The 25,885-nt window shown below is 36.6% G+C and overlaps 1 protein-coding gene across 16 annotated transcripts in view; it reads right to left on the bottom strand.

Moving 5' to 3' along the window:
- The window catches only part of DPYD (dihydropyrimidine dehydrogenase), a 438,624-nt gene that overhangs the window by 286,782 nt on the left and 125,957 nt on the right, over window positions 1-25,885 (bottom strand). The window contains exon 1 of one of the 16 annotated variants that reach the window (XM_072932825.1): window positions 21,372-21,406. The exons of the other annotated variants lie outside the window; for them this stretch is intronic. Within the exon in view, the coding sequence (XP_072788926.1) occupies window positions 21,372-21,391 (20 nt within the window). The 5' untranslated portion in view covers window positions 21,392-21,406. Of the gene's footprint in view, window positions 1-21,371; window positions 21,407-25,885 lie in introns of those variants that run through there. 16 annotated transcript variants of the gene reach the window in all.

Here is a 25,885-nt window from a genome sequence, read left to right on the forward strand (position 1 = left end):
TAAAAGGAAATAAATTATTGGAATTCCTGCAGCAAAACACTATTCTAACTTTGTCAATCACACACATCAGTGTTTTTTTTTGTTGTCATTTTTACAGTTAAGGGTGGAATATGAGAGAAGGGAAAGCTAGTTAAGTAAAAGATTAATTAGCCTTTCATCTTATTATTCATTATTATCTAGATGAGTATTGCAGACGATATGGCACCAACAAAATTTGAAGGCACATGTGGTAGAGACTGTTTGGATTTTAGCACAAGACTAGTCATAGAAAAAAGGCCCCAGAGGCTATACTTAACGTAAACAGGTCTCACAAGCTGCAAAAGATGGCAAACCTGCAGAAGACAAACCTGGGTTCAACACCACGCTGGGTTACCAGTTCAACTAGGAGGGATGTCAGAAAAGCAATGGCAGGTTTAGCTGTGGCAGCTGAAGATAACACTGCCCAGCATTACCTGCAACAGGCACATGCTAAAAAGGCCTTAACAAGGAAAGGTGGAACAGGGGGACCTCAAAAGGTTGTGGCCAGAACATGGAGTCAAGAGGATACTTTTAGCATTCTAAGCAGACAAGAATTTCTCTTCTTTGAAAAAAAAGTAACATTCTAGTATTAGAAGCCAGCAAAAAAGGAGATGTGCTAGACAAAATAACACCACTATGAAGACTCAGATGAGCAGTTTGCCTGTGTAAGCAAAAAGGAAATAACAGAACTCAAAAATCATGCAATTAAAAAAGACATCAATTCCATTACGACTTTTTACTCTTCACTTTCCTCAGTGAGGTTTTCTTCAAAATACGACAGTCCTGTATTCAAAATGAGAGAAAGCACACTGAACATAAAATACATTCTGTGAATTATATATAGAACAATCTCATGTCAAAATGGCATGGCACCTGGCAGGATAAGATGTGTACAGATTACTTGCTCAGACTAGCAAGCATCTTTACCAAATTATTTTTCTTTTGATTTTTGAGCTGCTTCACAAATAACAGCTGTTGAAAATGTCAGCTGCTGGGAGGGGCAGGTAACGCAAATTTGAATGTGAGCTTTGGGGAGGAGGGGAGGGTGCCATGAATATGCCAGTCCAGACTTTCTCTTATAATAATACCATCTTCCAGGCACTCTGCAGACTAAAGTGCACCAGGCTGCCATTAATCCCACTTATCACCATGACAGCTCAGTAATTACATGCCTGCTATAGCTAGGTACTGTAAGGTACTGTAGTCCTAATAAAACATCGAGCACTGTGCTGAACGCATGCTGGTGAGGTGTTTTATTAAACTTGGGGGGTTGATCATCAAGTGACATTAGTGTTGACCTATTTTTCTATCTGACAATAAAATATCCTTTGACCATACCATCACAGATATCACAGAGTGCATTTACTGTACAAAGGAGCAAAGGTATCGCATTCTGGTAAATCAGGCAGAAAGAATAAATAAAGTAGTAGAGTCGCACACCAGAAAGTTATTACATAAATTGCTACAAGTGATTGATCCTTTCAAAAATACCCTGGTTAAGGGAACACACCAACAATTACCATGAGCTTCAGTTCCACATGCATATACCAATGGAGAATTATTAAGCATTATACTTCCTTTTGTTTTCCTTCAACTGTCCTCCCACCCTGAGAAATCCCACCTTTCATTTTATAAGGTTATTTTATGACTATGATTTTGGTTCAAAATATTGTAAACAAATTAGAAATCTTGATTAAGTATTTCTAATTCACTTGTTAGCTCCTAGTAAATTAAATGAAGAGGTGCATGCTCATTACAAAAAAAACCCAAAAAACCACAAAACAAACAACATTCTGGACTATCTATGGACTTTTGATAACCTGAGAAAATATATCTCAGCATTCCTTAGTAAAAATATAGGAAAAATCCTATCAACTATCAGAAAACACCCTATATAATGGATTTTCTCCCAGTGTTCATGGAACAGCATCTCCTTTAGTAACATAGAGGCTGTTGTGAATCTTAAAAAACACCACATTCACTGAACATGCATAGTAATTTCCACATAAAAGATAACACCCCAGTCTTTGCACTGCAGAAGAGAAAAGGAAGCCATAGCAAAGATAATTTTCAGTTAATAGCTTTTTTTGCACAGTTATTGAAATATTACCCAATATTTAATTTTAAAGTTAAAATATCTGACCAACAGTCCCATTTCCAGGCATAGGCCAGTTCTTAACACACTTTTGCTTCCAAACAAAGAAGGGCAATTTAGTTGTATCGTTACCTAAAAATGCAGCAAACAATTGTCTATGTAACTGGCAATAACATCACTTGAAGTGAAATCATATGAATGCTGAAAGACTGGGGTGAAATTGATAATCCGGAGTAATATTCCTCAACAAATTGTAGCTGATAACCCATCAAATCTTCATGTATCACAAAACAGAGCAAACAACCTTTATTATGGTTACTGTTGGCAGAGGTTTAGAAGCAAATTGAACCCTAATTCATTTCTCCAGGCCATAAACAGTCATTTTGAAAAAGGCTTCCAGCTCTAATACTTGCAGAAATTTCTAAAACTTTATCCACTACTCAGAGAAATAGCCCCGACGAAGGTCTGTATGTACTTTCTGAGGCTTTGGTCAATAACTGTGAGAGAATGGTAGAGCTAACTGCACCCAGTAAAGAGGAGGTCAGTTTGAACAGGAGACCCAACTTTGACCCAACCAGGCTCTTCTTAGTTCCAAGTCTCTTGCATCACTCTAAACACTGAGCTGGGGACAGTAAGCACTGAAATAAGAAAGCTGCATGTCAGGAAGAAATGCATCTATTCTTTCCAAATAAATCTAACTCCCAAACTGAACGCCCCTTGCCTTTGATGGCCAAAGTGAAGAGCGTTACATAGATTTTTCTCCTAAAGCTCAATCTTTTAATTACTTATGGCTAATCCTGTATAATTTAGTCTTTCTTCTCCCCATTCGGTCTTGCTTCTTGCTGTACTGAAAGAGGGTCAAGGACAAACTTAAACTGAGATTTGGACATATATAGACTCATTTAATAAAGGTAAGGGACCAGGATAAAGATCCACTACTTAAATTGTAAGCCATTGATGAAAACTTACTGTTGGCAGCTGAAAAAAAAAAAAAAAACCCTGCCATTATTTCCCTAATTAAAATTAAACAAACAAACAAACACACACCCAAAACTAACATTCGCAGAGGAAAATCCCACATTATTTTGTCTTTGTGTTCATTGCATTTCACAATGGACAGAAGAGGTGAAAAGGATTATAGACTAACTGGGAGATGTTTTGTCAGGTATTTAAATACCAAAACACTGTAACAGCTGATACAGGGGTTTGATGAGTACCAAAGACAAATAATACAGGAATATTGAAAGTCAAGAAACAGGAAAAGAAATTCTCACATGCGAGGTCAAGAACTTTGCTGTGTAAGTACAATGTGGCAAAGAAAACAGAATCTTAAATTAGAATCAACTGTGAAAACAATTTTGGACTACAAAAAAACAAAGACAAAACAAATCTAATTGCCAAGGAACACCTCTAGTATAAAGGGCACCAAAAATCGTACAAAACACGGCAATACAGACAAATAGATATCCTGGTCCTGGATATTTAATACTGGGTGAAAGGCAGCAGTCTTTCAGGTTATATTGCAGAATGACATGTGAAGAATTCTATTTGTGAGAAATGCCAGGCCTGTTAGCAATGCACAGGAGCTGTAAGAAACAAAACATCGAGTATCATGTAAATTGACAATACTGGTTCATATCTAAAGAAAGAAGGAAAGACTCCCACACTGTTGCCTCTTCAGTCACCTGAAGTCCTGTAAGCTTTCTGCAGATCCATAAGAAGTGGCACTACTCTGTCTCTAAGTTCACATTACTAGAGTAAGCAAAATTTAAATAGAGGCACTCTACAGGATTAGACAGATGTGGCATTGCTGCTGGCAGTTACAGGACTCGTAAGGGAGGTGCTTTTTATCGAACAGAAGAAATGATCAGAGTTGAAACTTAGTCTTCAGACAAAAAACCTCTTACCCTAGTGCAGAATAATGGCACTTACAGACAAGGTTATTTTTGGACACTTAAGAGGTGGTGAATCATATGGACATAGGCCCCAAATCATTCTATTCATCAATGCCTCATTTTCTCTTTACTTCTTTGGCTCTCTACACAGCCATAATTCTTTTCTCCTCTACTTCTGAATCCCCTTTGAGTGCAGGAACTCTCCTCTCGTCTTTGCTTCTGCTTGGCTGTCCTTCCTGTTTTCTGTAGTCTTTCTTCCCCATTCATCTGAAACTTTTCCACTTCTCTGTCCTGCAACTTTTTATCATCTTCCATCATAACTTCATTTTAATGGACAATGTTGATAATATAATAAAGGAGCCACTGTCTGTCACCAGGTGTCAATGATAGTGGTGTAGGAGAGTGCGCACCAGTCACTTCACAGTCCATCTTCTGAGCTGTTGTCAACTACCATTCAGCCCTTCAGAAACCTCCATTTCTGCACTAAAACTGTCATTGCTTAATGGCATGTCTTCTGCATACTTTAGACAGAGCTATCTTGGTCTGTGATCAGACACACAAATGGAGCCCAGCAGAGGAAAAGCAGGTTGGTGGGATTTCCTCTTAACCCTTGCTGAGCAGTGGGAACACAGCCAGGCTCTGCCTGCACTGCACTGAGGGGAGCAGCCTGCTCCAAGACTGCTCATGGGAAGTTATATTCTCCTTCAATTCCTCCTGTCATCTTACTGGGACAGAGAATTTTTCAATCATTTTCCAATATGCCTTTCACCAACGTCATGCATATAACTTGTATATATTACTTTAATTGCATTTCTCCAATTTATAATGTTGCTGAATAAAGCTGTTATGCAAGTTACAGGGATTAAAAATAGAAAACACAGTTCTGCTTACAGAATACTGTGGCACAAAGCATGTATATCAGCTGATACCAAGTCAGAAAAACTGTTTCATCTTTTTGACATATTAGAAATCTATTTTTTTCATATTGATGGTGAAAGTAATTTCAACCATACATTACAGCAATGTTAGTTCTAAGCATGGTCTTCTTTTTCTTGTTTCATAGTAAGCACTGTGAAATTGCTGTGTTTTCAACAGTATTAATCAACATTCAAAATTCATTAAATTGTCACAGAAAAACTGTCTAGTTAAAGGTTTTACTGTTGCTAACAAAGTATTTTTATTTAAATCTTAAAAGATTTTAGAGTTACAAAAACCAAATACTTAAAGTCAATCTGCAACTTCTCTATTAACACTTGATTAAATAATTACATATTAATTAGTATTTTCTCAACATCATAGGAACACAATATAGTTTCCTGCTTATGACAATAAACTTGATAGTACCCATACTATGCAGGTAGTGTAAAAGACACAGAAGAAACCCACTTGTTGATAAAACACTGATAGTACCTGATAGACCTCGCACTGTGCTCTTCAAGTCCTTGAAAGCAGCACTTTACCTGCCAAAGCAGCCACTTGTGGCCCAGCCACACCCTGCCTTATGGAGCTTTTTAAACGGGTACATTTATGTTCACCAGAACAGTGATCCCTTTCACATAAGAGACAGCTGTTACACGATGTTCAATATCCTTTTAATCCTCTATAGACCGTAGACAGAAAGGTTGACAGAACTGACAGCTTTTATTATGGCTTGTCCTGTACACAATAATCTTCTTTCGCCTGCACTATTCTCCCAGAAGTGTTACAGATTTTTTTACTTATATCAAGTATCCTTTCTAGGGTTTTTAGGAGATCAGAAATTAGTTTTATGTGGCATGATTCTTGTCCTCTGTAAATTACCTTTCCAAAATATGAAACACCTGTTGTCTTTTTATCTTAACCTCAACAAAACTCCTCTGGGTTCACTTCAGGAAAGATACACTTCACAAGTTTAGTCAAAGATGTTTTTCTCCCAAAATGACTTCATCATCTATGCACATCTTACAAACACCACTCTGTTCAATATCTCAGTATCACAAGCACAAATCTACCATTTATTTGCATTGAAAACACTAATTAAATTTAAGAATAACATTTATAAACAACCTATGATACAATCTAACCTAACTAAAATGCATTAATTGAAAATTTAAGAAAATATTCTCAGTTAAAAACTACAAATGCAGAAGAAATGGTTTGCCTTACTACAGCACCACAATCAGTCTTGCAATTTAGGCATGCCAGCAATTCTATCACAATTACAGAAGAGTGATTTAAACAAAGAACTTTTATGAAAAATTAGTTTTGGGAAAGGCAGTAACAGCATGATAAGCTAAAGCTCCCCTTTTTAGGATTTGAGCACCAAAATATTCCCAAATTCTCTCTTTTTCATCACCCTGAAATTATCCAAAGATCTGACTGAATGCTGTCACTCAAGTCAGGCTGCACTGATTTCTGCACACAATGCATTCCCAAAATTTCCCAATTCATGATGCTATTAGCAAGGGGTAGGAATGTGGGAGAAAAGAGGGTAAAAGACCAGGAGGGTTTTAGCTTTGCTGTTGGTGTCACCTGAACATTTGACCCTACACAGGGCATAAGCTGGAGGCAGGAAAAAGCACAAATTAAATCACTGAATTTCAGATTAAAAATAAAACTTTCAAAGGTTCCAATTGCTCTTGCTTTCAGATTTGCAGAAGCAAAAAAATAATAAAAAGTTTTGGCTGCTATTACAGTTTAGAACTCCAGAGAAAATTGAGAGGTCAGTCACCTTTCCACTGCAAACCTGATAAAGATGCTTCTTCCAATGGAGGAGATAAGTCATGGACCCCAGCTGGCCACCTTTTCCCAAGTTTTAAAACTTGGAAAGAAAGGCAGAGTTTCCTTAGGAAATAAAGCTCAGTCCTTCCAGACAGTGAGCACTCCAGTTCATTATCAGACTGCTTAACTGTGCTCTATTTTAATATATGTAGTCCCCAGTGGGACCCAGTCAGACCATTCAACTACTTATAATGAAAATACTTAAGCAGTTTCTTAAGCCAGCCTCATGCAAGACTTCCAGAAGTGAGCTCCCAGCACTTCAGTGTCCTCATCCTTCCTTACTTAAAATTGCTGCAGCTACTGATTTGAGAACCATGTGCCACTACTCCTGTCTTTTCCCTCTTTTGGAAACTCCAAGAATTCAGTAGAGGATTCTAAGATTTAGTATTTTGTATAGAAATTGCATGTACAAGGATTATCTTTCAATCCTCTTTTTCAAATGAAGAGGTTTGTCTAAGATACCTTAATAAGTGATACTGCAACTTGTTAATATGCTGAGTCATCAAGACCCAGAAAAAAGGAAATCTGCCTGCTATTTCAGTTCTGATTTTCCACACTGCAAATAATTAGTGCATTGCTTACTCATAATAATATTACCTTGTTTATTATATATAGGCATCTTTCTAAAAAGGTGGCATTTTCTTTCATGCTTTGATGTTTAAGATAAGTATTTGGCTTTGCTTTTCTACCTTAAATTTACTTGAAAAGTATAGATTCAAAACCATCCCCTCAGCAAATGGAAAGAGCATTGTGACAGAATTACAGAAATCACAGAGGGAAACTAGAGGTGTGAGCACAGAGTAAAAACAAATCATACTAAGAATCAATGCTGCGTTCTTTATATATTGAGTTTAAAGATATAAGTAACATTTTAATAGTAGACAGTTGATAATTCAGTCTTAATTATTTGCAAGAGGGAAATACACTAACTCATTAAGACTAAATGACTGATTTTGTATGTGCTATATCCAGATTTTGCTATAACCACCTTCACTGGGAAAAGTTTTACAATATTCATGCATTCACAATATGATAATATGAATAAATTACATAGCTGAAAGTTACTGTCCACACTTCACATTATGTGAAACCAATATATCATTTAATTTATTTTTTAGCTGGGCATCTCCCCCAGCTAAAAAACCACCAAACAAACAAAGCACATACAGAAAGAGCCCTTCTGTAGATTACCAAATAAATTTAACACCTGATTCCTTTGGTAGCAAGGCTGCCTCACAGAAGCACTCCACTGTATACTTGTACCTCTTCAGTTTCCTTCTTCCAGTGTAGAAATCTCCTCCATGCAAACTCTTTAATTGGAGAGAGCTGTTCAAGCTTTGCAGTTTCACCAGCTGCATGGACAAAAGGCTGGACTACATGGCCCAACTGGTTTACACTATCTTGGCAATTTCTCCTAGTATGCTGAATAATGGCCTTTTAAAATGGAAAATATATGTCTGCTTATCTATCTACAGTTGAGGCTTCCCACAGATATGCAAACTCTAAAAATTTGAGTTCATGTCTGTCTCAAGTTATTTAGGACTAGAGGAGTGACATGAGTATTCACTTCCTTATAAATTAAATGCTTATTTTAAGACTTTAACAGGCACCTCAAAATTAGGATAATTAAAAATTACTGTAGTTAAAATAACAGTACCCAAAGGATCTAAAATATGAAATATATACAAGGATTTTGCAAGTATAACATGAAAAGCTTAGTTTTATTTCTGAGCACTACAGCATGACCTTTTAGGTCAACATATATTGGCAAAGAAAGCTCCATCTACCAGCTAAACATAGAGAAGACTCTGGACTCTCAATGTCAAGAAGGCTTGGGGAGGGCAACTTGAGAATAGTCAGTGTTTGCAAAAATAGGACAAATACTTGTTGCTAAAAGGAAGGCACAAAAATCTTGCATTTTAGGTTTCACCTTCACAAGCTAAGCAGGGAGAATTTTCACATCCTTTTAAGATTATATAAAAGAAAGTATTTGTCACATTTCCTCCCATACTGAAGTTAATGGCATAAGAATGAATACATTTTCTGTGATGGCTCAGCAGTTAAGTGCTGTCTGGAAAATATTAAAAGAAATGTGGGTTTGGGGTTTTTTTTTTTCAGAGAATCACAGCTTTAAGAAATCTTAGGATTCATAAAAAAATTAATAATCTGTTGGTTCACGACAGTTTGATAGATCACTTGTTCTTGAATTTGTGGCATTGTTCTTCTTTGTAAATGCTCAAATTGTTAGACCTACATCAAATACAGCAATCCCCGGACTCTAAATGAAGTGTGGCTGAAAAAGCACACTTTTCCCATTTCCCAAAGGCACTGCATTTTCAAAAACCTGCTGGAAGGATTTAAATAGTCTCTTTTGGTAGATAGTTTTGCTTGCTACAAATGAGCAGATGTCTGCCTTTTGGCAATTCTTTTTTATGCCGTTATTTGAAAACAATTACAGAAAAATATTAAAATTTATATATAAAAAAATCCACAAAGATCTGCATTTCTCAGACTAGTCACACAGACATTTCAGAAACCTACGAATCAGTAAGAAATGCTTCTTCTCTTCCACCCTCCATTAGTACCTCCTCTACACAAAATCACACAGAGTACCCATTAGCAACTCCCCAACTGTTCCTGCATCCCAGACATAGATGCTCTGATTTTAGCGTTGCTCTTTCTAACCCAGAAGCATTAGGGTTTAATGAATGCATCCAATAATTCCAGAGTTTCATACCTCAGGATTTACAGGATCTTATGATGCAGCCAATGATATCAACACAATCACAGGTATAGCTTACTTACCAGTGTCTCTCTTCCTTAACAGTGAGGGATGCCAATTGTTTTCTTTACTCCAGGTGAATGCCCAAGTCTGCTGGCTGCAAACTCAGAGAGCTCTTATTAAAATTCTCGGCAGTAAGAATCCTGAGGCTCTGTACCCATGCTACAAATTAAGCCTACAAGAAAACCTCCCTGACAGCTACTGCTGTCAGTCTGCTCCATTCCTGCATCCCCAGCCCCAGGATGTCAGGAGGCAAGTTTACCTATTGTTCCCCCTGTCCTTGGCCAGGACCTGATCACAGCAGAATATATTCCAATTTGGGGTTACTATACACAAGTAAGAATTTTGATTGTGAATGATGCTGCTGCTTTATCAGATTCCTCTCTGGCAGGACTTGCCCAGTTAGCAATTTTAAAAGCAGTTAGCTCAATTTCATGAAGGTATCTTGATATTGGCTTCCAAATTTTAAGCAGGAAAAGGAAAGTTACCTTGTGCTAGAATCCCACTCCAACTCCATTTCAGGTATATTCAGGGGCTATACTTTCTATGATGGACTGCATAGTGTTAAACATTGTTCAGTCAAGAAATACTCCCAAAGATACTAGAACTACTTAGGTTTCATCTTCAGCCTCTGACTGAAGATAGTTCAAGAAAGATTATCAGTATAAATTCAAACCAACATTTGGGCATTCATTGTGCTGTCAATATGTGTTCAACCACATAACACAAAGCAATGCAACAGAAGACAACAACTGCAACTAAAGGGTGTTTAGTCATTTCTAATTTAGTCAATGCAATTTGTTTTTCTTTTTAAGTCTAGAATAGCAGAAAGATAGAATTATCCACTCTTTAATTTCCCATTTCACTGAGGATGTGAAATGTACTGCTAGTCCTCTTATGACTGGAAACAATTTCTTGGAAATAGCTTCTACTTATTGTTTCCTACACGGAAGCAATTTTTGCAAAACCAGATGGGATATTCTTCCAGTCATAAGAAGTCTGTCTTTTTGGAAATTAAGACAGGAGTGATGAACAGTAAAATCTCTATCTTTTCTTCATCCCTTCACTTCCTTATCCATGACCAGTCTCTTCAGCCCCTTCAAAGATCAGGAGATTTTCAGAGAGACAGGAGTTTGATAGTTATAACTCAAAGAGAATTTTTTTTAATTTTCCCAAAATGCAAAAAAACAATTCAAATCAGAGTAATTAAGAGTAGAGTTCCTGAGAATATTTTGGAAGATTTCTCTACAAATCCTTTTTGGTGCTTTACACATGCTAAGATCCAGCAACCTAACTTACACTCTTCTGCTAACAAAACATGACCTTGCAAAACTCTGTCCTCAATTCAAAACAAAAGAAATACAAATATGCACAATATATTACATACAGCAATATAACCCTCTCCTTGTTTACAGCAAAGAGGGAGTGACACTGCTCTGGAAAAATGCTCTCCTGATAGCTCAGCATGATCTCTCTTAAAATATACTTGAATATGTTTACTAGCACTGTGCAAGATGATGTACTAGCACAAGAGTTAACACTGAAGCACAAATGTCAAAACAGAATAAGTACATTATGTGATACTTTTTTTTATTGTATTTGTTCACTTGCTAATTTGCATGATTCAGTAATTCATAAAAGAATCTCCCTATCATTCGTGCAAATTAGTGATTTTCTAGCACATAGTTAAAAATACATGTCAAATGTATATTATACTTTGCATGTTTGTTGCCTTTGAGAAGATGAAAAAATATTACATGTTCAAATGAAATTCTTGGGTGATTATTCTGAACCTGAAAATAGCTCTACACAACCTACTGACATATCTCTCAACATCAGTCTGGTGGGAGTATATCACTCAATAGCATTTTTCTGCTTAGCATGAAAATATAAAGCTATTTTTTTCTAAGTTGCTTCTGATCACACTACTAGTCACATATTTTAAACTGAAGTAATTTCTTCACTGGATGAATCCTATTACTGCCATGCCAGCAACACTGTGCCTGTTCTAATCCTTCTCTATAACACATTTTTCCCATAGTATAAGCCTAAGTCACCATGTAGAGATAAACATCAGTTAGATGCAGGTTCCATGAAAAAATTTAAACATCACATTTTGGTTTTAGATTCAGGCAAAAAATCATTCAGCTATAGTTCAGCTATAGTACTGCTTTGCATGCACCATCATTTTTGGAGGAAGAAGGGTTTTTCTTAATGCATCTACCTCATTACTACAGTCTGTGTACTATTTACCCAACACACACACTACAAATAATATTACAAACATTTTAACTAAGTTTTATGTTCCAAAAGAACAAGAAATCAGATTTATTTTCAGATGTTGTGATTTAGTGTTACCTTTCTATTAAGACAAAAAAAATAATGAGTTCCATCATTTTCAATATTCTTACAATATATGCAACGTAAGGTGTGGGATTCAACCCAACTCAACCAGAAGAGCTGAAATTAGTTTAGTCATCAGCCATGAATTGTGTGACAAATGCCCTGAAGTATTCCATCTTTTTACATAGTTCATAATGGCCCTTGCTAGTATCTATTAAATATTTTATGAATTTATCATGAATATAAAGTATGACATTACTACCTTACTCTTGGAGAAATAAGAGATTCAATTACTGACACACTGTATCCAGGGGTGGGGAAATAGAAGTGGGAAAAATGTCAATTAAGAAAAAGAAAACAAAAACCCAACAGTAGTAAGCATTAACTAAACACAAACACCTTGCTAGGCCAAGTTTTTCGTTCCCAACCTATTCCAAGTGGCAAAGTGTTTCAGAATGCTACAGATGCCAGTTCTGAGACCAGTACTTGCAGTACAGAAACCTACAGTTCTGCTGTAAACCTATGGTGAAAAGCTACAGTGATCAAGAGAATAATGCCCAATCTGTTACTCCAAGCAAACAAAATCATGAATCCAGGAAGTAATTGAGACGTCTGTCTTTAACTTCAGTGTACCACAAGGCAAAGTTGTAGCAATACTTTTGCTGCTTTTACTTGTATTTGTTCTGGAGAGTGAAGGCAATTCAAAAGTTACCTGGAATTTAGGCTGTAACTCAACATCAGCAAGACTGCTGAGTGTCAGATGAAGAATTCTAGTCACAGATATTAATATGAATGTAGAAATGAAAAGTTTTATTTTTTTAGATTTCTGTTGAAGTTGGAGGCCTATTGATTAGACATTTTTAAAGGAAAAATAAACTGTAAATAGAACCAGTACATTTAGAAGTTAGTGATTCAGTTCTTTAATGACATTTTTAAAATCTCCTTTGATAAAAGAAAATGCATTAATAAATAACATCATGTTACATCATTTTTTTTTATATCATACATGTGTGAATGAACACTGACTGGAGCACCAAGGTAATTGTATTTAACATTTGCATGACAATGAACTGAAATACAGTTATTTTAAAAAAAAACTATATTTATGCATGTCAAAAGAAACAGTTGTTTTCTAGTACAAAATCTCATAGTATAGAATATATTTTTTCAAGTTCTGTTAGATACAGATGAAGCCTCAGCTGCAAAGATCAGGATTATGCCATACAATAAAATGCTTTTTCTATTTAGGGTGAAAGAGGTGTAATTTGTGAAACACTTCAAGTCTCTAAATTTTGCTTTTTTTAATGCTCAGAGAGGTCTTGTGACCAGCACTATTATAAGCCTGTGAAAATTTTGGAAAATATGCCAAATTCCTGTTATTATTAAAGCAAATTCATATTTAGTATTTAATACTTCCAGGAAACTAAGTTCTTTAAACAAAAAGCACAAAGTATATTTGAAATTACTGGTAAATAGGAAAGACTGGATATCTTTACACATTCACAATATTCAGTTCTCTTTACATTGTCCTCCACTACATTTAAGTACAGCAGTAATTACTGCAATAAGGAATATACTCCCACACTAATGAGAAATCCTACAGAGGACTTTTTGAAGTGCCTTTCCCCTAATGATTCTCTGATCAACTTGCAATAGCAATCATACAGGAAGTATCTAGTAGATTCTGCATCAGTTTCATGAAGAAAATAAAGTGTAATTTATCATGTGTGCATACTGCATCATTACATTAAATAATCATTTTATTTTACATCTAAGTTCTGGGGCTTGGCTGTTCAGGATTGTATTTAAAGAAAAAAAAAAAACCTGGATATTAATGCATGGTAACAGACTACATTCAAAATATACTGAACAAAACAGTGCTCTGTACATTGTGATTACCACATGGAATAAAATTATTTAACCTGGTCAAGTATATCACCAAACATCTCAGAACCAGTATTAAAATGAAGCTGTCATCTTTTTCAGTTAAATAGGAATCCAAACAATATTCACAGCTTTTCTCACAAATGTTTTCCAGCTGTATGAAACATTTTGAAGATATATTGTGAATGGTAGATTCTCACTTCTTGTCTGAATTTTAAGTTAGGTAACTTTCTTGCTACACTGTTGTCTCTTGGTAGTCACTACACACTGTAATAAAAGAAATAAGGATCCCTCGTGTTGATAAAATACAGTATGTCTGAAGGGAACAAACATGTGCACATCTGTTTAAAATAGAATGCATAAATCAAATGTTTTATTTGGATTGGGGCTGACATAAATCAGTAGCTAACAAAAACATTAGTGCCATCCCAAGGCTGCAGTCAGTAAATAAACAACTTTGGAAAAAAAAAAAAAAAAAACCCTATTCTGAAGGAAACCTCCACTCTCACATGTCACATAAAGCATCCATTTGTCTGATGCATACAGTGAAACTGAAGTTTGACTATGGGACCTAATAGTTCTATTGAATGACTCCAAAGTTATTCAATAAAAGGAAATTTGTTAGTAGGAAACAAGACCCTTCCAACTAATGAGACTTAAATTCCCTCAAAATACTTTAGCAATCTCTAAATTAAACCATCTGTGGTATTAAGAGAGGCTCAGGGATGATAGGCCTCAGAGTTCCCCTATTTTTAGCCAGCATGTTAAACACATCTTCCTGACAGAGCCACACTGCCAAAAGGCAACTTAACTCCAGAGAAGAAGCCCTCCTGCCTCTAACCATTAGTCCCTTCTGACAGTTGCCTTTTAGTGCTACAATTTCCAAAGTACTTCAAGCCTACAGGCAGCCAAGCTAGGTGACAGCGGGTGTTTCCAACTTGCAGTACCTAGCAAGCTGCAAAGTCTGTGTTTTAATAAAACTTTGCACTAAGACAAGGTAAAATCTCCAAGAATGTCGTTATGAGGAGTAGTGTGAGGCTTCTGCTGTAGGGAAGCCTCAAATTACAAGACATTATATGTAGTGCAGACGAGATGCAAGAAGCTAAATTTTCAGAGCTTTTGAACTGTTCCTAAAATCAGCAGCTACATTATAAACTAAAACTTTGACTAATAGCCTGGTTGAAAAAAAACAGACAAAAAAAAACCACCCCACAAACCAACACATTGTTTTGATCTATAATACATAATGCAGCCTACCTTTCCTTTGAATTTTTTCTCACCTTTTAAAGTATCAATCCTAGTGTAAACAAAAAAATTCGAAGAATGAACACAACAGAAAGTTCTTGCCAGCTTTCCCCTCCCCCAGAAAAAGCCTGGTGATGCAGAGGATGTTTCTAGGATGCTCTCAAGGTTAGCAGATCCAAGCCACAGCAGACCCAGGAATCACATGAGCAGTTTTTCACCTGAACGATGATCCCCTACCTTGACTGCCCAGCACAACAGCACTGCCACATTCAGAAGAGCAGCATCACCCTACCAGCTAGCTAAAAATCACTGGTCCTTATAATTCTCTCTAAAATAGGTACATGCACATCTTAAATGCTGTCCAAAACCAGGCAAACACTTATACTGGTAAATGGCATGTAGGCACATCCTCAAGGCAGTAATTCCCCTTTCCAGAAATGAGTAGGTAATATACAGATTTCAACACTAAGCATTTATCAAGAACCATTATCAAGAACAAGAAACAAGGAAATACAAAAACAAGAATATGCCTGGATATAAGTCACAGTTAGATATATGAAATGAAAGTTGCTGCCAGTTAACAGAAGATGCAGACAGAGTAGGACTCTGTAACTCTCAGTACATGAAGAGACTTAAGAAAAGTTCCTCCCAAAAGTAGTTCTCTTAAAACCTAAAACTAGGCTTGCCTGGAAATACCTATAACACAAAATGCTACCAGAAAGAATCTGGAAGCTGGACAGCTATTTACCTCCAACTGTACATACTTTCCATATCCTTCGTACATCTTAGATGGGGAAGGAATTGCCCACATGCTCACACAGCCAGTCCTCACAAACTTCACCTGCATCCTACCCTGTCATAGCTAGACCTGCATTTCTAGGTCACTTACACATAAGATTCATCCTTCTTCAGCCGTTTTTCCAGAACCAAATTTTGCTGCTTCACTCACTGCTATGCTAAGTAGCATGTGACTTTGTGCCAGAGTACAGAAAACACACATCACTTACAACACTGAGTAAAGAGATGTTTTCTAGATCTTCTAAAATGAACACTATGTGTACTCACAGAGGAGTGGACCATACATCCACTGTAATGTCCATACAGCAGGCAAGTTACAGCTTACAAATTCATTTATTGTATTTAGTTTTAAATTATATGTATCAGGATTGTAAAGTGAATGCTGTAGTTCCAAAATGTATAGCTAATTTTAGTGCAAAATAGTTCAATCCAAATATTCTTACTTTTTGAAGTATGACTGCATTCAATAGTTTGAAATATTTAAAAAAAAAAAAAAAACCCTCAAGAGTTCCTGCCAGCAGAAGAAACACATAATTTATTTTACAACACAGAGGGAGGAGGAGGAAGAACGAAGCTATTGGTAACATGAAGTGTTATTTCCATAGTGCACTTTGGGTTAATTCCTGCTAACGTAGTTAGACTATTCAAGTTTTAATCAACAGAGCCATATTCTGCTGCAGATGCTAACATCTGTAACAGTTTCACCTCCTTCAGGCATTGTAGCACCTGGAGAAGCCACAGGGAAGGTAACATGGAGTCTTCTTGACATTACTGCAGCAGCTGTCTACTCAGGAGGAGGCATATTCTGACTTGCACCAGACAGCAGCTTTGTACAAATCCACACTCCCTCTTATTAAATACAGTCTATAAACAACACTAGGAAATCTGTACTGAGAACAGACTTACCATATGATAAAAATATCAGAATTCATTAGTGAGATGTACTTAAAGCTTTTAATTTTGTCACACAGGTATAGAACTTGATTTGGCAATTTTTTCATGTGGCCGATATACCACTAACAAAATCATACCATTCATGGTGACATTGCAACTTACAACAGTGCAATATCTTTGATTTAAACACATAAATTTTAACAGGACTGTTGTTTAAAACCGCAACCAAAAAGCTGAAAAATATTTACTACACATGAAATTATTTTCATTACTTCTCTTTTCAGTGGGTCTACTAACTGTAAGCAAAAAGGTAGGCACTAATGAGAAAACATTAGTGTAAGAACCCAATAGAGATATACTGGACACTACAGAAAACTGTTCATGCTTCACCAGTCCAATCTTGGAACAAAGAACCAACAGTTTATTCCTCTTTGAATGCACATCCCAGTTTCAAGATGAACATCACAAACTTCCCCAGAATGAGTTATAGAGCTGTAAATGCAGCAGGATCAGTAAAAAGTACTCCAGCCCTTCCAATGTGAAGGCCGTACCATGCCACATGACGATCACAAAAAAATAAGCAAAAGCTTAAAATATTGGACATGTATTCATTAGGATTTCTTTTGCAATTGTATACTATTGATAATGATAATTTTTCCAGGTTAAATTCCCATCCAATTCATCTGCATGGAAATAAACACTAATATCAACAAACTACACTGCAATGGCATAAAAGGTACAAAGCAATATCATCACTCCTAGGTTTTCATTTGCTATTTATTCAAATCCTTTCCAAAGCCCTAGCACCCCAGCATACATTCATGAGAGAGGTATTTTCATCAGCAACATGCTCAGGAACATCTGGAGTTAGAAAAAGTGAAGAAGTACTCAAGTTTCCCTCAACTTCACAGTACCAGAATGCTATGAAATAAAAACAGAGTGTAAGGCTGGTAACTTCAATATGTCTCCCAGATCCACTGCAATAACAGCATAGCCTAGCAAGTCTCATAATATTTCATAATCTTGCTGCAAATCAGTGCAGAAAGAATAATCTTCCTTGTTCTTGGAATAAACTGCTATTAGGCTCTTCCTGACTCTACAGAAATACTATCTGAGCATTTCCACTGTGCTACAATAACTTAAATACTAAAAAATGCAATACTAATGCCATGTACTAACATAACTCAGAACTTCAAAACTTTTTATACTCTTACAAGTCAACTTATTTCTACAGGAAAAAGAAGCCAGATTTCAGACTACTGTTCCACAAAACTCTATAGACGTTACGAATTTTAAAAGATTTTCTGGAAGGTGTGAGCAGTCTTCCAGACGTAAAACACACTTACGAAACTTATTTGGCAGACAAGATCAACTTCTTTTCTTTATCTCAGTCTGTAAACATAGGTAAAGCTGACAATTGTCAGTCCATTACAGTCAACCACCCATTGATCTCAATGGAGTGATACGCAAACTAAGAGGACAATATATTTTACAGATTAGTGAATTTGTACATCCCACCATTATTTGTCCAGTACCACATTATCATACTTGCCTCACGTGGAGGGGACAGGCATACCTCTCCCTTTTTGAACACTGCTTTACTGCACTATTTCCCTTTCACTCATGGCTCTGCTATACAGAGTATTTCTGGATCTGTCTACTACAGTTCTTACTCTCAGTGCAGACTCCACTTCCAGCCTCTGTCCAGTAGAGGCAGTGAGATGATCACTTACTCAGCACATCCATACAGCACACATACTCGACACTAATAACACATACTCCTAAAGCAACCATCAGGCCTTACAGAGCCTCATCCCAGTGACAGCAGAGTGGAAAGCTGCATACACGGCTCAAAGTCATTCCTTACACTGCTTCAAGTCTCCACAGCAGTCTAAAACAGAGATAACATTGGGATGGCTCCTATCATAAAATCTCTCTCCCATGGTCCAGGGCCAAGTATTATTTTGATTACTTATGCTAATACTGAAACTATAATATAAAACAAGGTGTTAGAAGATTAGTGCATTCAAAACTCAGAGAATACAAAACTAAATCTCATTTATAACAAGAGACAAAGTCAGTTACCCAGGCAGACACCCTTTTATTGATCCACTCTCATCTGAAGATTTTTAATCAAATTATTAAATCAAGAAGAGAAAGAGCTGAAATATGCCCAAGGCAGGGAGATTCTTGAGGGTTCCTGACAGATATGTAATTTTTAACACAGCTCTTAGACTCTCTGTGATTATGCTCTCCCATTTGCTTACACTTGTGAAAAACAAAGGCTTTGATATACAAAACAGAGAGATGTGAATGGTGAGAAATACTTGTGGATACAATCTAAGGAGCTTTGAAGTTTAAACTGAACCCAGCCATCCTCTTGAGCTGTTTCTAATTCACCTCAACACAAACAGGACTAGAACGATAACAGTTATCTTGGGAATTGCAATAAACCTACTTGCATTTCCACACACATTGGAATTACCTTTGCTCTTGGGTGACCCTGTTCAGTGGTTCAGGCTTGAAGATACAGAAGTAAGATTTGCTCTTCTCACCATTCCAAAACTTTAGGGATATTTTAAAATATCCTACCTTCTAAATCTTACATTCAGCAGTGTAACCTCTCATTCAGAGAATTAGCTTTTATTTTGTGTCTATCAGGCACGTGCTATTCCTTCTCCATGAATTCAAAATGCAAGTACTGAAGCAGTATTTTTGACTGCTGTTTCATCTTCAAAGGCAAGACTTAAGCTTTGAAGACCCAAAGTTAACTAAAGCTGACTTCTTCAACTCAACTCGGATATTCAGGCTCCTAACACACACTAAATGAATGGACAGAGTAGATAGGGATATATGTAAGAGACTCTCAAAAAAACAGCCAAGATGCTAGCTGCTAAGTATCTGACAGGGTCAGAGACAAACCAGAGCCATTCCTTCCCTTTACCAAAGGTTACCACTATGCACTTGATTATGAGGGACTAAATTTAAGCTCTGCTTTTCCATCTGAAAATAGAAAAAAAATCAAAACAACTTCACAGCAACTATTATCAGACAACTTATATTTGAGCCCTAAGCTGTGAAAGTTCTAAATTCAGGCACTTATTCAAAAATCAAGAAAAGCAGGGATGTGAACTCACATATTTAACACGTGAAACACTTGGTAAACCTCTAACCTATTAGTTATAGGTATCAGAGAGTTTCTAAGCTCCCTCTGTACATTTGGCTTAGTTAACCTGGAGGGACTGAATCAATGTGGAACAGGAAGAGCCTATTTGGAAACCTACTACAGAGTTCAGTGTTGAGAAGCTCTTTTATGGAAGTGCAGCCTAAGTACTCCGGCAGCTTTTAGGTGCTCTTGGGCTTTAGGAAGGTAAAGTGGCAACATCTAAGTGACTTTAATAATTTCCCTCCACTGTCTCATAACTACCAGGTACTTTACCTGACCTGGTCATCTAAAAGATATTCTCACATGTTCTTAGCCTCCTCAATATAGAAACTGATTAAATATTCAGTTCATTTCTTTGAAAAATACTATATACTGTTCAATAAACTTGGAAAATAGATATATTTTGTGGAACAGATGTGCAGCATTTCAAAAATCCCATTTCCAGAGAAAGACGGTCCAAATGGATACTTCCAAGGATGCAAACTAGATGCTGTATTCAATAAACATATCTATTTCTGCTTAGAATTATATGGAGCACTATAGACACTGTTTTGGTGCTATATATGGTACATTACTCATTCTGAGAAATAGTTAGCTGAGTACTTTACAAATGGAAGAAAATAGCTACTTGCACATACATTTGTGATTCAAAGCCTTCATTTAAGCAATGACATCCATCCATCTGAAGTATGCAATGGTGCATGTTTTTTTCTAACATTTCTTTACATACAATGAGAAAATCTAAATATACAACATGTTTATAGCATAGCAGGCAGTCTTTCTAGTACATCAGCCTGATGCTGATGTTGGACAAGCACCTGACAGCAAATCAACCATTCCATCATTCATTAATACACATCTCTGCAGCTTTCACAAAGAGACAGATGATCTTCCCTTGGAGACCAGCACAGCTTGACTCTACTGATGGGTGCCCAGCTTGACCTCCAAATCTCTGGGGAGCATTTCATAGCACAAAAAGATTAAGAACTGATTAAATATCTTATTTCCTCAACAACACTATAGAAGGCATATAAAAAACCCCCAACTGTTGTATGTTTATATTACCCATAATAGTAAAAATGATAAAAAATATTTTGACAGACTTTTTTAATAAGTTGCTACTATTAGTAGTCATTTGCTTTCTCACTCAGCTGTTCACCTACATATAAGCACAACTGACAGGAGGTATTCAGACATTTTTTAATGCCATGAAATTTGACAAAATCACACTACCTCCACTATTATTATACCCTCACAAAAATTCAGTGTATCTATAATCCAAACTAGTAACATAGTACAAGAAAGCCATGCAGGTTTTACATACTTCCATGAAAGCATCTTTTAGTTTTGAGACACAGAAAAAACATGCTTTTCATGCTGAATTGCTGCAATGTTCTTGTTAAAAATCACCATCTGTCAGAGATTATCCTGTTTTACACAGAGGGAACATGCATTAATTATTAATTCTACTCCTCACAGAAATGTACTCACACAAGATCATGACTATCCATGGTGTTACAGGAGTATTAGTGTTCTTAGAAGGTAGTCTCTGGATGAAAGTCGGGATTGATCCATTGAGAACTTCCAGCAAATGAGCTGCTTCAGGGCAGGTCACTGGCCACGTGGCAGGGCATCATCTCAAAAGAAGCAACAGCTCAATTCCTAGGGCTTGAGTCTGTTTCCATGAGCCAACATAAATACAACATACAGCACAGATATTACCTTTACCAACACAAGCACTGTGGCTCTATGTTATGCACGCACTGAAGCTCATGTTCAAGTTTAAGCGTAAGAAATTGGCTTCATTTAAAATTAAATGCAAGAGCTTTCTCAGTGTTGGCCAAAGTGCTCAGGACTTTGCTGAGTCTTCCATGTGTGCTGAGGGAAGGAATTCATAGCTGTAAAGCAGCACACTGATGTGCCAGATCGGATTTATCCACTATGGGAATCAGAAAATTGACAAAATAGAAAGACAAAGCAAGCATGTCACAGATCTTAGTAAGAACAATGAAAAGAGTTCATTCTTTTCCAAGGAATTCCTTAATCCCATATAATCTCCTAAGGAAGCTGGTATAGATCACATTTCTGCTCTAATACAGTTTTACCTATTTGGCATTGTTTGATATACAATGCCATATATTGCTTTCAGTTAAAACTTCATTACCACTGAACTTGTTGCCTTGGTCAGAGATGAACTGAGCAGGCAAATAATTTCATCGTAAACTAACTTCTTGCAGGCTTTAGTATTTCAGTGAGAAAAAACATTAAGAAGGACTACTGAGCAGAGTAATTGCAGGGCAGAGAGAGAGATAAAAAAATTTGTATCATAAAGAAGTAGCTGGTATGAGACAACTCTTAGTATCAGGCTTTAGTTTTGATGCAAAGGATGCCAGAACTTCTATCTTATAACAAAGAGAAAAACTGGAAGTTGATTCTCCAAACAAGAAATAAGACATGTCAGAATGTGAAGGACTCTTCTGGCTAAGCATAAAATATACTAATGTCCATAAATCTCAAAACTTCAATGCAGTTTTTAAGGTAATCTCTAATGTTACAATGTCTGTACCTTTCTGAGCAAGGAAGAGGTTAAAAATCTTGCTTTCTGAAAAAGAGAAAATTTTCCACTGAAAAGCTGCCCAGGCTGCCAAGGATGGAGGGATAGTACTCCAGTTGGAACTCATTACAGACAACATAGGAGAGCTAATCCAGCTTTTTATTTAATGTAGAGGCAGAATGACATGAACATCTTTCTATGTAGACCTAGAAAAATACATTGGCCCTGAAGCCCAGGATCAGAACATTATCAACCCTGCCAAAATGAAATAGGTTATTTGTTTTTTTAATTTTGTGAGATTTGGCATTGATTTATGCACTTTTCCCTGGAGGAACTATTTATATTCTTCAGAGCACAGATGATAATTGTTAATTTTCAGTGGCCCTGCATAAAGAAATTGTAGGTTTATTATTTTGAAACAAGAAGTCCACAGTTTTCAATTTGGTAAAGAGCCACAATCTCAGTCAAGCCATTTTAAGTCTTTTCCAGAAGATGGAACTTCCAAGGAAAGCTTTTTCAACTAAGGATATGGCCAAGGTGCTCTCAGTGTCAGCACTTGTGACGAACAGGAAGAGGCATGCAAATTTCACATTAAAGGCTCACCTATCATCAAGTGAAACATTGCTAAGGACTTCTGCCATTCTCATACAGTTCATTTTTTTCCCAGGATAAAGTCACAGTGTGAAGTAAAAAGTGGTGCCAGTTCTGAGAACATAAAAACAACAGGTACCTTATCCTCTGATGCCCTTTCCAGCAACACTCCTGAAAAAAGATTTTACTCACCTTTACACATGGCCATTCCAATACCACATCCACTTATCTGCACTTACAGTGCATACTATAGCTCAGGTTCTATTTCCAGTTCAGATTAGGCTGCCTGTGTGTGACAGGGGTCATGAGAACCTGTCAAAGGACCTTCCCGGGACTCTGCTTATAGACCTGACTTCAGAGGCTTAAACTGACCATGCAGCAGCAGAGTGACTCAGTTATTATGTTGGGTTTGACCCTTTGTAAACTACCACATCCTAATCTGCTTCCCTGGCAGTCAGGGCCAGACCTCAGCTCTCAGGCGGCTTCTGCTGAAAACTTTGACCACTCATCAATTACACAGAGATTTAAGAAGAAAGTATAAGATCAGCCTGGAAAGCTACCACCTTCCCTACAGCTATTCCATAAGCAAAGGAAGAAAGATTACACAGTACACGACTTGGCTCAGTCCCTCTTCACTAGGGAAGTGCTAGTGGGACACATAGGGGAACTATTAAAAAGTAACCTGGAGAAAAAAAAAACCTTTAAAAAGGAATTGAAAGGGACAAGGTTAACTGATTAACACCAAAAAAAAAAGCCCACTCCTATCTCCCTATTAGGATATCTGAAATTGGTCATCATGGATGAGGGGGAAGAAATCTATTAAAACAACCACCTGAGATCATCCTCTTAACTTGAAAACATGGGAGATTTTTATGCAAGAAATTGTGGTGGTAGGTCATAGTTACATTGGACAAGAGCCCATCATATGGTTTAAAATTACACTCTTAAAAAAAAAAAAAAAAAAAAAAAAACCACAACAAAAAAGCCACCAAAAACCTCAACAACTTTATTTTATTTACTTACATTTAAAAACCTGTCAATATATAACACTTATCCTAAACAGTGTCTGGGTCATCAGGTACACAAAATACATTTGATTTTTCTAATGAACTTCTACTTCTGGGTCACTCATGGCTCCAGCAGAAGCTCCCCACAGTACCACAACTAACCACCCTGATCCCCAAATCCTTCCAAAACTGGGACAATGAGCACCTTTGGTGGCTCTAAACCTTTATGACTTGCTTCCACAAGGCTGACTCCTAACAAAGCATGCAAGGATTGCACCAGATCTTCCAGAAACTCTTGCTAAGCTCAAGGTGTTTCTTTCAAATGTAATTTATATGGGTTAAAGATTACTGCTCCTGGGCATCAAATCTTGACTTAGTTCGTCAATGCATAGAACTGAAAAAACTGAATGGAGGACAGAGAGAGAATTTTTAAACAATCAGATTTTTCAGAGTATTATCACTAAGCCTTATAATATCCATATTAATTAGTGACCTTCTCATACTGCAATAAATATACTTGTCAGCAAACCACTAGAAAGAGCAACAACCATATGATAAACAGGAGTCTTTCCATGAAGTCAGTCAATTAATTACCACACACTTTTCCACCATTATTCATCACATGGATAATAAATGAGCCATAACATAAGGTTTATTTATCTTGTGATTGCTTCCCCCCAGATCATCAGTTGCAGAGGTTTTATGGTACTGCTATATTCCATCAGTGCAAAACCTAAGCAGATTGTATTGACCCAACAAAAAAAAAATTTAAAAAAAAAAAAAAAATCCAGAACAAGAAAGAAACAGAACATTGCTTTCTATAGACAGACTTAAGACTATCAAACTATCAAACTACTGAAAAACACCCCGACTATTGCAGCTCAAATCTTGATGATACAGTACAGACAGACATTTTAGAAATGCTCATGGACACAGACAGCTCCTTCAGAATGTTGTTCATATTTATTCCTTCACAGAAATGGGCTTGTCAAGCTGTTCTGTATTCCTGTTCATGCAGTGAAACAAGAACTGAAGAAACAGAGTCCTTTTGGAAGCTACTTGCAATTTAAAACAATACTTCAAAATTATTTAAAAACATTATTTTGCAAAATAATATCTGAAAAGTCATAACTAAAATGAAAGAATGCTTTCTACAATTTCATTTTTATATACTAAAAATATAAACTGAGTTTAAATTGGGGAGTGGTGGGGAAATCAGAGGGTATCACTCCATTACAATTATTTGTCAATGAAGTTTCACTAAACCCTAAAAAAAGAAAAAAAACTTGCCCGTCATTGGAATTTTGTCCTTCAGAGAAATTTGTCTTGCTCTCAATTTTTATAATAGTGAGTTATCTTACACATATAGATTTTCTCTTGGACAATTATGGACCTATTTAATCAAGTTTCATTTGTTCACTCTTTACATGCAATAGTAGCTGTGATGTTTTTCTAAATGGCACATCTCAAAAATATTCTTTCTTTAATTTTTTTAAATATTAAAAGCCCTTGAATTCTCAGCAATTTTGAAAATCTGGTCATTAGCCACTTATCTAGAATAAAAATCTTGAAAGCTTCTTATGGTGATCCATCCATACATAATTGCAAGCTGCACATCCAAGCTCTCCATAGGAATTTTTTAAAATCTCAGCCTATGGGTAGAAAAAGAAAATCAAAACCACCTGACAGATCTTACCTTTCTGAAAACACATAAGCTGCCCTGTAGCCCCCGAAGCAGGCTTACTTCTTTCTGGTTCTAAGCAAGCACTACAAGGAGCACCTGTGCCAGCTTCACCACACAATGGGACCTGGTCTTCTGCCCTCACTAACCCTCAGCAGCTGGTTTGTTTTAA

Source organism: Taeniopygia guttata, chromosome 8 (assembly GCF_048771995.1).
Source record: "Taeniopygia guttata chromosome 8, bTaeGut7.mat, whole genome shotgun sequence".
Taxonomy (NCBI): Eukaryota; Metazoa; Chordata; class Aves; order Passeriformes; family Estrildidae; genus Taeniopygia; species Taeniopygia guttata.